The sequence below is a fragment of the Fulmarus glacialis genome, unplaced genomic scaffold (assembly GCF_000690835.1).
Source record: "Fulmarus glacialis isolate BGI_N327 unplaced genomic scaffold, ASM69083v1 scaffold42724, whole genome shotgun sequence".
Classification (NCBI taxonomy): Eukaryota; Metazoa; Chordata; class Aves; order Procellariiformes; family Procellariidae; genus Fulmarus; species Fulmarus glacialis.
The window spans coordinates 18,366-33,018 of record NW_009206963.1 but is presented as its reverse complement, the minus strand read 5'-3'; the positions used below and the strand labels follow the sequence as shown (position 1 = coordinate 33,018).

Here is a 14,653-nt window from a genome sequence, read left to right as displayed (position 1 = left end):
CTGTAATGTCAAATTACAAGAAATAATGATTTTACAAGGCTATTCGATGAATGTCATGACATTGGTTTTGGTTGATGGTTAAGGACAAGTAATAACAGAAATATTACCAAAGAAATTGTATTACCAGTTGTGGCCAGTAGCTACATGGAGCTATTTGTCGTATTAATGCTTTTCCTGAATGATAGTATTCTAGAATCAGCTAATCATTAATTACATCTCCAGAATGCCTTTAAGGAATTACTGTTTCTGGGGTTGAGATTTTTTAGACCTGTATAGCTGCATCAGCTTGACCTGTTGCTCTTTCTAACTTATGAAGGTAGACTGACGGAAATTATTTGTATTGGGCAGGTTTATTATGATGAAGTTTAAATCAGTAACCTTTGAAGATTCACTTTTTAAGAACTGTGTGTTTGAAGACATTACTTCACTGAACACTTACTTCAGGAACTGTACTTTCGTGAATACCACCTTCTACAACACAGGTATTACGAGAAAAAGCCCTGAACAACCATTGTTCAGCTGTGTGTTCTCATCTTATGTTTATAATTTCTGGATTTCTAATAAGGCATACAAGAAGCCCTCTTGTAGGGAATAAAAAGCTATAAAAAGCAACAGGCCTCCGTAATGTTATAACAGAAAAATGAAAGGATCACCTGCTCTAGAGAGACCACAGGCCTAATATTGACTCAGATAATAAACATTTCTTTGATATTAATCATCTCTAAAGAGATTCAGTCTGGAGAGGAGAAAATACATTTACTGCTTTACTGGTAGCTTTGACTAGTGTACTTTTATTTAGTCTAAATGGGACTGGTGAAATACTTTGTTCGTGGAGCTTGCTGTGGAATGGGAGTCTGAGTTCAGGATTCAAAATACCTAATCTGTAATCATTTCCACCCTCCTAAGTATTCTAACAAAAATAGGAATGCATATTTTTGTATGTTTAAACAGATGACTCTCTTTTTTTCCCATTTAATAAAACATAACTGAAAGTAGAACACGGCCAGCTAAGCTTGTTGGAAAGTCAAGGTACTTCTTACCACTTTCCCGTAACTCCAGCAATCATAGTAGTAATAGAGTTAGGTTTCAGAGCAAGAAACGCCCAGCTTTCTTTTTGTGGAGGGAAGGTATTCTTGATTCAGGGTTTTAAGGCTGACAGGAGGAAGAGAAAGAAAGTGGAAGTATAGGGAGAAATCTCCGAAATGGTATTGGAAGAACAATGGCCTGAACAGTTGTATGCCGTAACTCATCCATGTTCAAGCTGAAGATGACAAGGCCTCCTCAGAAATGAAAATTAGTTTAATCTGAATTCTGTAGAAACGTTTCGCTTTAAAAGAAGTCAAACCAAACTGAGCATGATCGGCAATCTCATCTGAAAGGCTGTCTGGTGTGGAAATAGAAGGTCTGATACCGAGCAAGACCAAGTGATAGAAGTTTGCAGATACCCGGTGCTTTTTATGCAAGACCAGCTGGTGCTGAAAGGCCTCGACCAAATACAGTCCAAGCAGAGCTGAGATACATTAATATAACTTGCCTAATTCCAGGCCTTAGTTGCTCTTTTTCATGAGCTTTGCATATTTTTCTATTAAGATAAAAAGATATCAAAATTAACAGCAATAACTAGTCCCATTATATGAAGCAGTGAAAGCTCTGAGTTGTCGTTAAAGTTGCCTAAACTTGAAACGTTTTTAATCAAAAGCTGCACATGGAGTCGGCTGTTAGCTGAAATGTTTCTTTTTCTTCTTTCCACAGATCTCGAGCAATATAAATTTGTTGACAGCGAATTGATAAATTGCACATTTTTCCACATCAGGACAGGATGCCAGATTTCTTTCGATGACGACTACAGTGCCTACTGGATTTACTTTGTTAATTTCCTGGGAACTTTGGCAGTGTTACCAGGGAATATTGTGTCCGCTCTCCTGATGGATAGAATTGGACGGTTAACGATGCTAGGTAGGGGCTTCACTTTAAAACAGGGAACAACACCAAAACCTAAAGCTCTCCCGATAGAGTAACATGTTCTCTTTTTAAAGAATTTGGTTCAGAGAAATGCGAAACATTCCTTCTGCAGATACTTCGTTTATGCAGCATCATAAGCATCATTTTTTAAAGCCTCAAGTTTAGAAATTCTAGGAACGAAGGGTTCTGTAACTAGTTCTGCTAGGTCACCTTATCAGTCATTGCTCTTCCATGCTGATATTACAAGACCGTTATTCAGGCATTTGGGATGAGATTTTGGAGAGTGCTGACCATTGGGTTGTCTTTACTCCAGCTGAAAAGAAAGCAAGATGTGCACAGGTGACCCTCAACTAGTGGAGCAGCTCCTCAGAAGAGTCAGCAATCCTTCGCCTCTTACCTATTTTGCAAAGTAACACAGTTGAAAGATATCTCTTATGGATTATCTGTAATGACAAATCTGTTTTCAATTACTTAAATAAGTATGAGGTAGTTCATTGTGTTAATTTTCTGGGAGAATATCTCTATATAAATGTAATTCTCATTCAGTGTTTTTATTGCCACAATATAAGAAGGAGTTTCATGTAATTGCAGAAGATGATGAACAAGGAAGAATGGGGGTAGTTTTCCCCAAGCAGCTTGCTTTGGGAGTTCAGAGAGGGCTGCAGCTTAATGCTTTATGATATATCCTAATACTTCAGGAGGTGTGGTTTTGGTTTTTTTTTTCCTATGAGACCCTTAGAACATTTGTCTGCCTGACTGGTCTTACTACCAGAGGAGGTCTCTTTAGTTTTTACTTCAAATACATGGGTCAGTTATTTAGCTACACTGTGTGAATAAAAACATTAGACAAAACAAACAAAGATCATATTTTAAATACAGCTCCACTTTGTGTTCGTTTCACCTGTCTCCTACCTAGGTGGTTCCATGGTTCTCTCTGGCATCAGCTGTTTTTTCCTGTGGTTTGGGACCAGTGAATCCATGATGATAGGCATGCTGTGCCTCTACAACGGCCTCACCATCTCAGCGTGGAACTCTCTAGATGTCATCACCGTGGAGCTGTATCCTACAGACAGAAGGTATGTGCAGATACATGTCCCCTAACCTCACTGACACTACTGTCTATGTACCAGCAGAAATGATAAATAGAAACGGTTACGTACAAGCTTTACAGCAGTAGTGATGTTTTGAGTGGACTGAACAAACAGTTTGCCTTACAAATAAGAAAGGGAAAAAAGAGATTTTTTGAGCTATTTGGTATGTATTTTGCATCCAATATCACCTAAACAGAAAAAATACCACAAATGTAGTTTTATATGAAAAAAGAAAGTGTAACTGCTACTCATTTAAAACACAGCTAATGAGTAGTATTTCTGAAAACAGTAATGGAATATTTCTGGTTTTCCTCTAGTGCCACTGGCTATGAAGACAGTAGTTGGTCCAAAATAGCAATATAGCTGCATTTGTCTGTGAAATGGTGGGGACGATAATAAAAATCACTGTCTGGAGCTGAACAGCATCTTCTGGAAGAGATTGTGGGCTTGAACCATGCTGAGCTGTTAATCAGTCTGCTACGAATTTGTATGCAGCGTCGCTAGGCGTGTACATACTCAGCATTAAGCAGATACAACAATGTCTCGGGCACTGCTCCTGGCTCCTCATGGCTCTTGCAGGAAAGCTCAGGACAATTTTAGTGTCCCGCAAGCACTGCTGCTAGACGACATGGGGTTTTTTTTCAGGTACAGGTACTTTTTAATGCTGATCTTACGTCACTTAATAGACTGAAGGAAGAACAGTCGAGGCACACGCTGTTGTATGTCGAGCGTAAAAATGTAAAAACCACATTTTCTTGAATAGACTGGGATATTTCTCCCCCCTCTCCTCCTTAAACAAATTTTATGTAAAATTGCCCAGATTCCTGCCAAAGGACAGTGTGTCCTTTCTCCTGTCACAGTGCTATTCCTTATGTCATTCACTAGAAGTTTCAAAGATGGTGAAAAATATTTCCAGTTTATTTTATTGATGCCTTGCTGGCAAATCTAAGTTTTTTGACAGAGGTGCAATTGACTTTAGTATTGTGCATCAGGAAAGGAAGATTGTAGACCGGCTTCTCTGTTTTCTTTTCATTGGGATTTTAAAAATACATGTTTCTTCACACAAAAAATTGATGTCCATTGTTGTGGTTGTTGTATCGAATAACCATACTAGGCTACTTATGAATCCAAAGCACTAAGCTTTAATATTAAGCAGTACTGTTTTTATTACACCTCAGGAAATTGTTCTTCTAGCAAGAATTATTCCATCATCCAAACTCTATGATATAGTTCTAATAAATATCCTTTAGAAATAGCTATCTTTTTGGTATTCCTGAATGTAGCAGCCATAAATATTTTCTTAAAATGAAGTAAAGAAAAATAATTGGAAAAGTCATTGGTGTTAATGGAAGCAAAAATATTCATCATTACTAGGAATGATAAAAGGAATGTAATTGATACCTATTCTAGAGCATCTGTATTTGTAGCTAATAGTTGTTTTTAACAGTTTCTGCTAGCTTTGGGATTGTAGCAAATTCTTTGCCTTTTTTTTTTTTTTTTGAAAAAGCTTATGTGTGCAATAATAGCTGTCTGGAATTCCACCTCAGAAATTTACTTGCAACTGGGCTGTTAAGGCTTTTTGCAACCACTCAGATAGAAAACTTATCACTTTATATTATTGATATAAAAAGGCTGTCAAATCTAGGTCAAATCTACCTGTGCCAGGAAAGACATTGCTGATACATACCGTAGATGAGATTTTTTTCCCCAAAGTTCCAAAAGCGATGGAACCATCACTGCTAGATATTGCCAGCTGGGTAATGAGGAAACGAGCAACTCTAGAAGTCACTTCCTAGACATGTTTTTTTTTAGACTGGGGGAAAGCTTTGTCATGTTTCATAGAACTATTTGAAAATTAATACCTGCAGGAACTCAAATAACTTGTTTCCCACACTTTTTTCCCGGATATTTTTTATCCAGACCAGCTACAGTTTATCAGCCACCATTGCCCACCTCTGACAGTCCTGTCGTTCCTTCTAAGACTCTTCTGATCTCCATAGCCTGGCACGACTTGCCACAGTTTGCCGAGAGTATCCAGGTTCTGCAAATATCTGTGGGGCTGAACAGCCTTTCCAGGCATATATGGTACATGAGGCTGCCTGATCTGTTCTTGCATACAAAGTCCTTCATGCTTAAGATGATGTCTTCTTTCACTTTGAAGCTGCATACAGAGTGAATTTGGTCCTGAAACTGGCTTTGAGTTTCCCCTCAAAAGGCAATCTAGGCACAACAACGTTGCTCACTCTATCACTATTTTACTGTTCCAATATGTACTTTTTCCCTACTCCCAACCAGTGATATGACCACAAACCAGCAGCAAAGTGCAGCTGGAGGTTGGGCTGAAAGAAAAGTGTGTGGAAGGAGGCCAGTTCGTGCTACCGTGCACAAGAGTCCAGGCTGGGCAGCCCCTCCTTTTTCTCCTGCACAACTCCTCTTGGAGACCAGCCAGTCGCCAAACCGCTGGGGCTTTGCCAGTGTCATGCAGGGTAGTACAAAAGGTGTTTCATAAATTGTACTCCAGGTTATTTAGGGACCATACTGGCTTTTTGCCAGGTAGAGGTGTGGTGAGCAATTTGGGAATGTGCAGTGTATATCATACAAGGCACACATTTCAGTTTCCTCTTCATCAGCTGCCCGCAGGGCGAAGTTAAGGTTGCTTCAAAATCTTAACAGATTTGGATTCCGTATGCATTCACACCCATCTACCTATTTACATTTTGATTTACTAATGCCTGGATTTGAGGTAATTAAGCAGTTTGTTCTAAATTCTTCATGACTACTTTCAAATTTTATGCCATTGTTACATAGCTTTTGCCTGCGTATTCTTTATAAAAATCTCAGTTGATTTGCACAACTGCTGAAATAAGAGATGTTAGAGACTGTATAGATTTCAAATGGTTCTCAGGTAGATGACAAAATTGTGTTAAAAGGTGAAGATATGTTACTACTGCTAGTCATAGGTAGGTTTCTGTCTTCCAGATGACATACATGGTGGTAACAAATAATCATTTGATTTTTTTTTTTTTTTTACTTTTCAATACACAAATTTTAAAGGACACTCATGATGACTAGCTATCAACTAGCTGATTTCCAATAAGCAAGTTAATGAATCCAGCTCCGCAATGTAAAGAACGTGTATTAACTCATCTTTTGTCTCCTCTTTTCTCTTGTCTTCTGCCTTATCTTCTTAATGGCCTGTGCTATTCTGGACTGCTCACCAGTCAGGAGGTTCTGAAAAGTCTTTGGTTGGTCATGGCCCTCTTGAGGGCCAAGTCAAACTATTCCATAGCCATGGGGGCTCTGCTCTGAAGGAGAGATATTAAATGCCTTGTGAACCTTTTTGGATGCTCCTAGAGTGCTTTCCTACTCTTTCATAAACATCCCATGTTTTCCAAACACTGATTTGAAAGGAGGTGATGTAGAAATTGAGGCACAGAAGAAAAAGATATTGTTAAAACCAACTTTAGGTGCCCCATTTGACATGTGTGGTACCAACAATCCCAGTCACTGAGCATTTTAGAAGAGGGAATTGGCTGAAAGTATAACTTCCACTGCAGCTGTAAGTGCTCAGCACTTCAGCAACACAAACCTGAAGGTGCTAAGCCAAGCATGCAGAAATTGTGAAATGCATACTTAATGACCGTTTAGTTAGCTTTAAGTAACTTGCTTGCATCGTATACTAATTCTGCGGCAGGGGCATGGATTGTATCCTTTCTCCTGACAGCACTCAACTACCTTAACCACGAGACTGCTTTCTCATCTTGCAGTCCCCAGCCTTATTCACAGTGCACCTTCCAACTTCTGCAGCAGATGAGGGAAACCAAGTTTTCTTCACTACATTTATGTTTTACCCCTCAAGCTCTCTTTGTTCTGTGCATTGGCAGAGTGGTGCAGAAAAAAAATATTGTGCGATGAGGTAATTATGGCTTGTGTTGTAATGTGTGTGCCCAAGGGGCTTGCAATAACATTGCACAGTTTCCTAGCTCTGCCTGTAATATATACATGAATGGAAGAGAGTTAAAATTCTCTGAAGAAGTAACATTTAGGAGATTTTTTACTTTAAAATGCAATTGTTACTTTCACTTAAATGATAAGTATCTTCTTGTACACTTGGGAAGCACCAACTTTTGTCAAGGAGTGGACACAACAAATAAGCCAAACCTAAACAGAAAGTGGAATAGAAATAGGTCATCTCCCGCAGAATAAATCAAGGTCAGATTGCATCAGATAACCAACAATTCATCAGTTTTACTACAGCTGGCAGACATATGGGTTTGAATCTTGGCCAGGAATATTTAGAATTCAAGGTGTGCTATAAAATGAAGTCATCCTGTTTTGCCTTTTTTTAATACCTCAGAAAAGGTTTGGTCATAATTAAGAAGTAAGTCACCTATCTTCAGTTCATTGTATTTATCTTTTTCTCTTCTTCTTGAGCCCTGAGAATCTATCCCCAGAGTAATAAACATTATTCACAGGGTATCTTAAGTCCAACTTTTTATTGTTGTGGCTGTCAGAAGTGAAGTTTTCTATTCTTTTGAATCATAACAGCAGTCATTGACTTACAGTAGACTTCCTATTAGAAAATAGACAGCTATTTTCTACTGCCATCCTGTGGATGTGGTTCCACAGCATTTTGCTGAAATTTCATGTTAATGTTTTTAAGGCATGACATGCCGAACCTGTGCAATGCCTTAGGCAGTAGTCCAAGGCAGGAAGGCAAATTCCACAGTTCTACTTGCACAATGAGTGCTGTAATTGGCCAGGCTATGATACGCATCTTTGTACTCATTTTTTAAAAGATCTTAAAAGGTCTGGACATCAGAAAAATGTCCATAGTACATTCAGAAACTCTGTTTTCATAGCCTTTGCATATTATCAACACCCACAAAAGTGATATTCGGAGTTTTTTGTAAAGTGCAGGACAGGCTCAGCACTAGCTCTGGCAAGAAGGTTATCAAATATCTGTGCTACACAGATTTAGCAGCACTCCACTGCAGGACAATGAAGGTTTTAGGTGCTCTGACTATCAGCAATGGAAAAGTGGGCCTGAAGTATTTTATGTAGGAATATAAGCACCTGGTCTAAGAAGGAGCATATGTGGCAACCAGGAAACAAGCTCTTTTAATCTAAAGGCTTGGATAATCACTCTATTTTTAACTGTTTGGACTCTTGCCATTTTTATGTGGGGCTTGGGTGAAAGGAAGCTAAGTGTTTTTCTTTGTCGCAGCTTTTGCAGCAACAGAAGTAAAATACATTGGGAAAAATTCCTTTTCTTCAGCTTTCTCTCAGACCTGACACTTTAATAGGACTTTTGCATTTTTCTCCCATCAATACTAAAATCTGTAACTTTTTTTTTTTTAAGGCAATCCCAAATTGATTCACCAGCATTATCTTGCTGATGTGCCTGAAGGATTTATTGACATTTTCTGGCTGGACAAGTGATTCTTGCTACCAAACTTCCTTGACCAGTAATAAGAATTGCTCATGGAGTCAAAAAGACATTTTTCTGCCAGTGCTTTGCCCAGTAACTGATCAACATAACGGAAATTGGTGTATATAGTAATGGCCTTATGCCTTTGGAATTTTTCACTTAATTCATTCATGATGTTCAGATGACACATCATGTATCTTTGATCATTTGCAGACTTTCTGTACACTCTAGCACTTTCCTGAAACACTAGGAAAGACTCTTGCAGTGCTGCAAGAGAAGACTATGCTGGTATACATATATGAATTGCAGCGTATTTATTGCCTGTTATTTTTACTCCTCTAGATTTAGTAGAATTAATTATAAAGGCATGAATTAATACAGATTTTAGCTGATTTGAATCACAAACACTGTTCTAAGAAAGATGTTTAAAAACCAACAAGTCTGAATTTGCTATCCCTAAAGCTCAACAGTTTGCCTAATGACTTCATTCTATTAGTACACAACAAATTCACATTCAAACACAGTATTAAAGTTGAAAGATATGAAAGCAGAAGGTTGAATAGTGACAATGCTTTTCAGGTACAGGTCGCAACAACATTTTACTTAAGCCTGTAAAAAGCTTACTGTTCCTGCCAATGATGTGCATATTTTAGGCAAAAGGACATGCCTGAAAACTGCTTAAAGATCAAAAGATTGAACTTCTGCTGAGTTGTTCATTTTATATCATTAGGACAGCCAAAGGCTATAAAAATGGGCTTACTTTGTCTTCCTCTTCTTTGTTTATAATTTGATAACATTAATGGGATTAGTCTAATAACGACACCTTACAGTTGGAAAAATTGAGTAAGTCCATTTTACAAAGCAGAACTGGTATTTCAGTGCCAACAAATTACCTTAATTTTGCTCAGATATGAGAGATACTGCATTACAAAATTACTTTAAACCTTAATAAGGCAATCTTGGGTATATAATATATAACAGATTTAGATCACATTTGCACCCTGAAGGTGCTATCTATAGAGCCCAGCACATGAAAAGAAATGGTCCAAATTGCTCGGAAAATTATGTTCGGACCCCTGTTACAACTAGTTAATAGAAGCAAATAGCATCTGTGAAACAGCTTACCTTTACAAGGCAGTATAAACCAACACTGAATATAAGTAAAGCATCCCCATATATTTTGTGGAATTGCCTTTCCGAAGATTTCCTGCCTATATCTATCCAAATTTGCTTTAGCTAGATCTGTGTATTCTTTGGGGAGTTCTGGTGTCACTCTGAATATACTGAGGCTGTTGAGGAGTGTCTCTTTTCTCTATATGAACACTGTTTTTTTCCCGTTACTGTTATTTGGAGGCAAGTTTGGTTACATCAGTACTGGCAGCTGAAGAAATTGTATTTGCATGTGCGGACACTGATCACAACCAGTCACCACCATAACTTTAAAAATACTTTCTGTGCGTAAACAAGGCCGAAATTAGAACAGTTCTGACTCTTTTCCTCTCCTTCTTCCCCTAACTTGTTCAAAATAGCTGCAGCCTGTTATTATCCTATCACATAAACTCAGTTTTGCAGGTTGGCTGTGTTGTCTTCAACTTCTTCGTACCTATTTGCAATAAAGTCTTTTTTACCACAGCCTTTCCTCTTCGTGCTCCTCCTTCCTATCTGCACTCTCATTCACTCTAGAAGATGCATCAGTATGGAGCTCCTTCCCTCTCAGGAGCTTCTCCCTGTTCTGGTCAGCTTCCTCCAGCTATTCTTCTGATGCTCCTCTTAATCTGCCCTTGTAGTACAGATGTTTCTGTGGTAGAGATTTGGTCTTCTTCTCATAGACTTTAAAAGATTACTCCAGTAGGGTGTCTCTTCGCCGCTTCCTTCAGTGCATCTCCCACTCCTCCTTTGGACTGATTCCTCCAAAAGCCTTTCTTAAAACGGGCAATTTTCAACTTTCTCATTTCTCCTCTGCAGAAGGCATTTTCAAGGAGCTGCTGCAAATGTTTCTCTGTCAGAGAGAAGCTTCACAAGCAACGCTTCCAAAGTTTCCTTATCTGCTCTCAGCATTGTGCTCTCAGGCAACCCTCACTAGTCTGCATTGTCGGATAGCAGAGTATGTCACTTTGGAGATGGTTATCTCAAGGATGTGCAATAAGTAGTACATAAAAGTACAGCGGGTTTAGTCAAATTTAGGAAAAAAAAACCACGTAAGGGCTTTGAACATTCAGGAGGCACATCTGAGTCTCTTCTACTTGTTTTTCCACAGTGTTTCTGGGTAGTTTCTGCTCTGCCAACAGAATGACCTGTCTCTCCTTCCTTAGATATCGCTGATACTTATTGTCATGCAATATCTGGATAGGTGCCACATTTTGCACAAAGAGGAATTATGATTAATTCAGGGAAAATAATAATTACTTTGATAAATCTCAGGTATTTTAAAGACACTGAAACACTGCTGTCAATTGCAAGAGACATATAGCCAAACTAATAATAAATTTATTATTATTATAATCACCCAGCAAAAGAGACTAACTTGTGAGTTGTCCTGGGGTCAGAAAAGGCATACAATACACAGAGCTGACATTGGAACAGTAAGTATCAACACTTACGATTTTACTTCCATGATGTTTTAGACAAAGAAGTTTGACTTTGATCTGCAATCACGGACAAATGAATATTTAATATTAATGGAAAAAAACCTTTCTGAGGGTATATTAACTAGCCTGTTTCATGTCTTAATTCTGTTCTGCAAACATTCTTTTAACTGATTTAAGAATTTGACAAAGTACCATAACTTCAAACTAGCACATTTCTGAATCTTGTTCAGATTCTGGTGTTGACTCTATGGGTTAACTAGACTTCTGTTTCTTAGAGCAAACCTCAGATTTAGAAATGTACCAGAAGGATCTAGACCTACCTTCATCATTTTTTTGGTGCAGGTCCTCAAATATACCAGGACTGGTATAATTCTGAAGCACAGCATGTTTCTGTCTTCCTGATTCTTATTATTTTATCTCAGTGAGCACAGTGTGAGCTCCGCATAGTCCTCTCTTTCACTTCTAAGACATTTGAGAAATGTTAGGGATTCTACTATCGTACAGATATTTTTGTTAGGACATTTTCGGTAGGACAAAGTTATTCCTGCAACTATGAATCATACAGCCATATCAAAACGCAATTTATTAAAATGACGGCAGTTTGCATAATACATCTATGCATGAGTTACCAAACATCTAAAATACTTAATCCAGACTACTAAAATCACATCACTGCAATGCAAAAGCCCCTCTGAGCTGCCTGAGTCATACTTTCTTTTGGCAATCTATTTCCTTTCCCTTTTTCCAAAGTTTTCTGCACCAAGCAGGGGTTTATTCATGCCTTATTCTCTTTAGCTCTAAGAGAGAAAAACAGTTATTATTATTGGAGGTCTCATTAGCCTTTTGAAAAAGCATTGGTTGAACATGTATACCACCTGTAAGAAATCCATTTTTATTCAGTACCCCAAGGTGATCATCCTTTTATTCTGGTGACTTCTTTCCCAAATCACTAAGTAGCTCTCAAAAGATTTCCCACCTCCTGTCTCCCAATCCAGCATTTAAAGTGTTAATGAATTTCCATTTCCAAGTCCTTTGTTCTACTGTAGAGGTGTAAAGTTACCTATTCAGTCATTCATTTCACATTTTGGTCCCTGAGGCAGCAGAAGGAATTCACCTCCATAAAATGCTGTAACAGCTGAGCTTTGATTTCATATTATAAAGAGAAGCACAGAATCCCTGTTGGCATAAATTCTGTTAGGATATCGGGGCTACTGATTTATTCCCACTGAGGATTTGTCTCAAAGGCTTTACTCTTTCACCCATTTTTTAACCTTCTTCTGTTTTCTCTTCTAGGGCAACAGGCTTTGGCTTTTTGAATGCACTATGCAAAGCAGCAGCTGTACTTGGAAACTTAATATTCGGTTCCCTTGTTGGTATCACCAAAGCAATCCCTATTCTCCTTGCTTCTACTGTTCTAGTATGTGGAGGTCTAGTAGGACTTCGGCTTCCTGACACAAGAACCCAGGTGTTGATGTAACTGGAAAAAGCCATTTACTATTTATTTCCTTCTTCGTGCAAATGTCAGCTCTCCTGACTGATGGTGCAAAGGCTTCAGATTCTCAACGCTTAGTAGATTGCTCAGATGTCAAAGCCAAAAGATACTTTGGAGTGGCAGAGATTTAGAAACCTCTGTATGAAAGTTTTAAATTTCACTTCTGTTTGCTTGCATATATTGCTATTCAAAACCACTTAACTTCAAACTGCAAAGCTACCTCTTAAAACACTTTCAGTGACATGTCCAGGAAGATGAAAACCATACTAATAATTAGATATTTAAAATGCAAGCAGTTGTATTATTTAAAAATACATCCTAAATTTGGCCATGGCATTGTGAGCTTTTGTGACAGTACAAACATGCAATTCAATTGCTTAGCAGTATTGGTGCAAAGAATGTTAATATTACATGTGTCAATGCATGCAGCATTAATTGGGAAACTCTACAGACCGCATCAGTACTGAGAATACTGACCTTCTGCGGCTGTGCTTAGGTGGTAAAAACTTGTGACAATGCCTCTTCCTTGGGAAACTTTTTTAGGTAGATTCAACCTAAAGTAAAGGTTACCGACTACACCCCCTATTTGCTGAGGAGAAGGCAACAGCTATTGCAGGGAGATGAAAAGCCCATATGTGCGGGCAGCAAAAAGAATAACAAAATAAGCACTTTCCCTCTTTGCTGCTGATCCTCCAGAAGAATTTTGTTTTCTTCTCACTTGTGGCATCTGGAATATTTTGCCATTTTACAACAGTGAATTTGTCTTAATCCAGGAGTGAATCAATGCAAATACTTATGTTGTTGTAAGTATGAATAAAGGAAGAATCAGGCCAGTGAACTATCTGAAAAGTAGCACGCTTTCAGGAAAATTTGTTTGGTATTTACATTTCTAACACATTTTTCTTTGTCACAGAATGGTTACAAAAATATGCGGCTGGAGAATGTCACCTAGTAAATTTAGTCAGGTCATAACTTCAATATAGAGTATAATATATTTAAAACATCTTAAAAGATTTTTTTTTAAATAATATCAAGACAAAGAAAAGCAATAATAAAAAACACCTTCATTATTTTTACAGTTTATACACTTCTTTATATAACCATTTTCTCAGCTGATTTTTAATAGTTCTAGAGATATCTCATCAGTTAATATTTTCAAATATCTCTCTGAAAGGCCATTAAGAAAGAAGCAATGGCAAGGCTGCAGGGAGTGGTAATGTCTTTATTAGACCAAGTGCAAGGATGGAGAGTAAACGGTGGTAAGTATATTCCTTCTAAGCCATATGCTGTGGACTGTTCTAGATTACAGTAGAGAGTTCCTCCCCAGTCCTACTGCTCTGCAAAAGGCTATGGAATCTTTTTAAGATGTTAACTTTAAAAATTAAATAGAAATACATCTATAAAGTTAGCAGGCAAAAGGGGCAGATCCTTTGATGGCAGAAACTGGCATTGCTTTCAGAGGAGCTAAGACAACTTGTATCAGCTGACTAACTATCTGCAGTTTCAAGTTTCAAAGAACAAATTTGGTACAAAACATAAGGGAAAATTTATCAGTATTCTTTCTAATTATGTCTGACAATATTTATTAGGTGGTTGAATCATTGCCAAAGAAATTAGGCTTTCAGATAAGGTCATCGTGTAGTAGAAGAGATTTTTTTTTTTGACAGTTTTTCTCTTGCTCATGTATGTGAACTTAGCTTGGGTAGTAATATCTGTCACTGTGTTCTGTGTCAGTCATTGTCTTAGTTGTATTGAAAGAGTCAGTAAAAGTCCACATAAGAAGATCATTCATTACATTTAAAGTTCACTGTTTAATTTACTGATTCTAGATGTTACATTTTTTCAGTTATTAACAAATGACTGTGCCACATGTTGTAGCACCAAAATGTTAACCTAAGATGTGGTTTTCTGCTATTAACAAATGAGAAAAGTGGCTCAATTAAAAAAACCATGAGTATGGAAAACTAGCGGGCATTTTTTTGATATTGATAATTTAAATATGATATAGTAAGAAACAAATTTTCTGAAGTGTGTTTATTTGGCAATATAAACAGTCAAGATATTTGAGATTAGATCTTTTATATTTAAA

General features: G+C 37.7%; 1 protein-coding gene across 1 annotated transcript; it reads left to right on the top strand.

The window, feature by feature from the left end:
- Nucleotides 1-348: 348 nt before the first annotated feature.
- Nucleotides 349-12,545, top strand: LOC104075427 (synaptic vesicle glycoprotein 2C-like; the record flags this gene model as incomplete). Its single annotated transcript, XM_009575929.1, has 4 exons — nucleotides 349-482; nucleotides 1,753-1,956; nucleotides 2,879-3,038; nucleotides 12,366-12,545. Coding segments are annotated over 4 exons (678 nt in total), but the record flags the coding sequence as incomplete, so codon positions are not given.
- Between the last annotated feature and the right edge of the window lie 2,108 nt (nucleotides 12,546-14,653).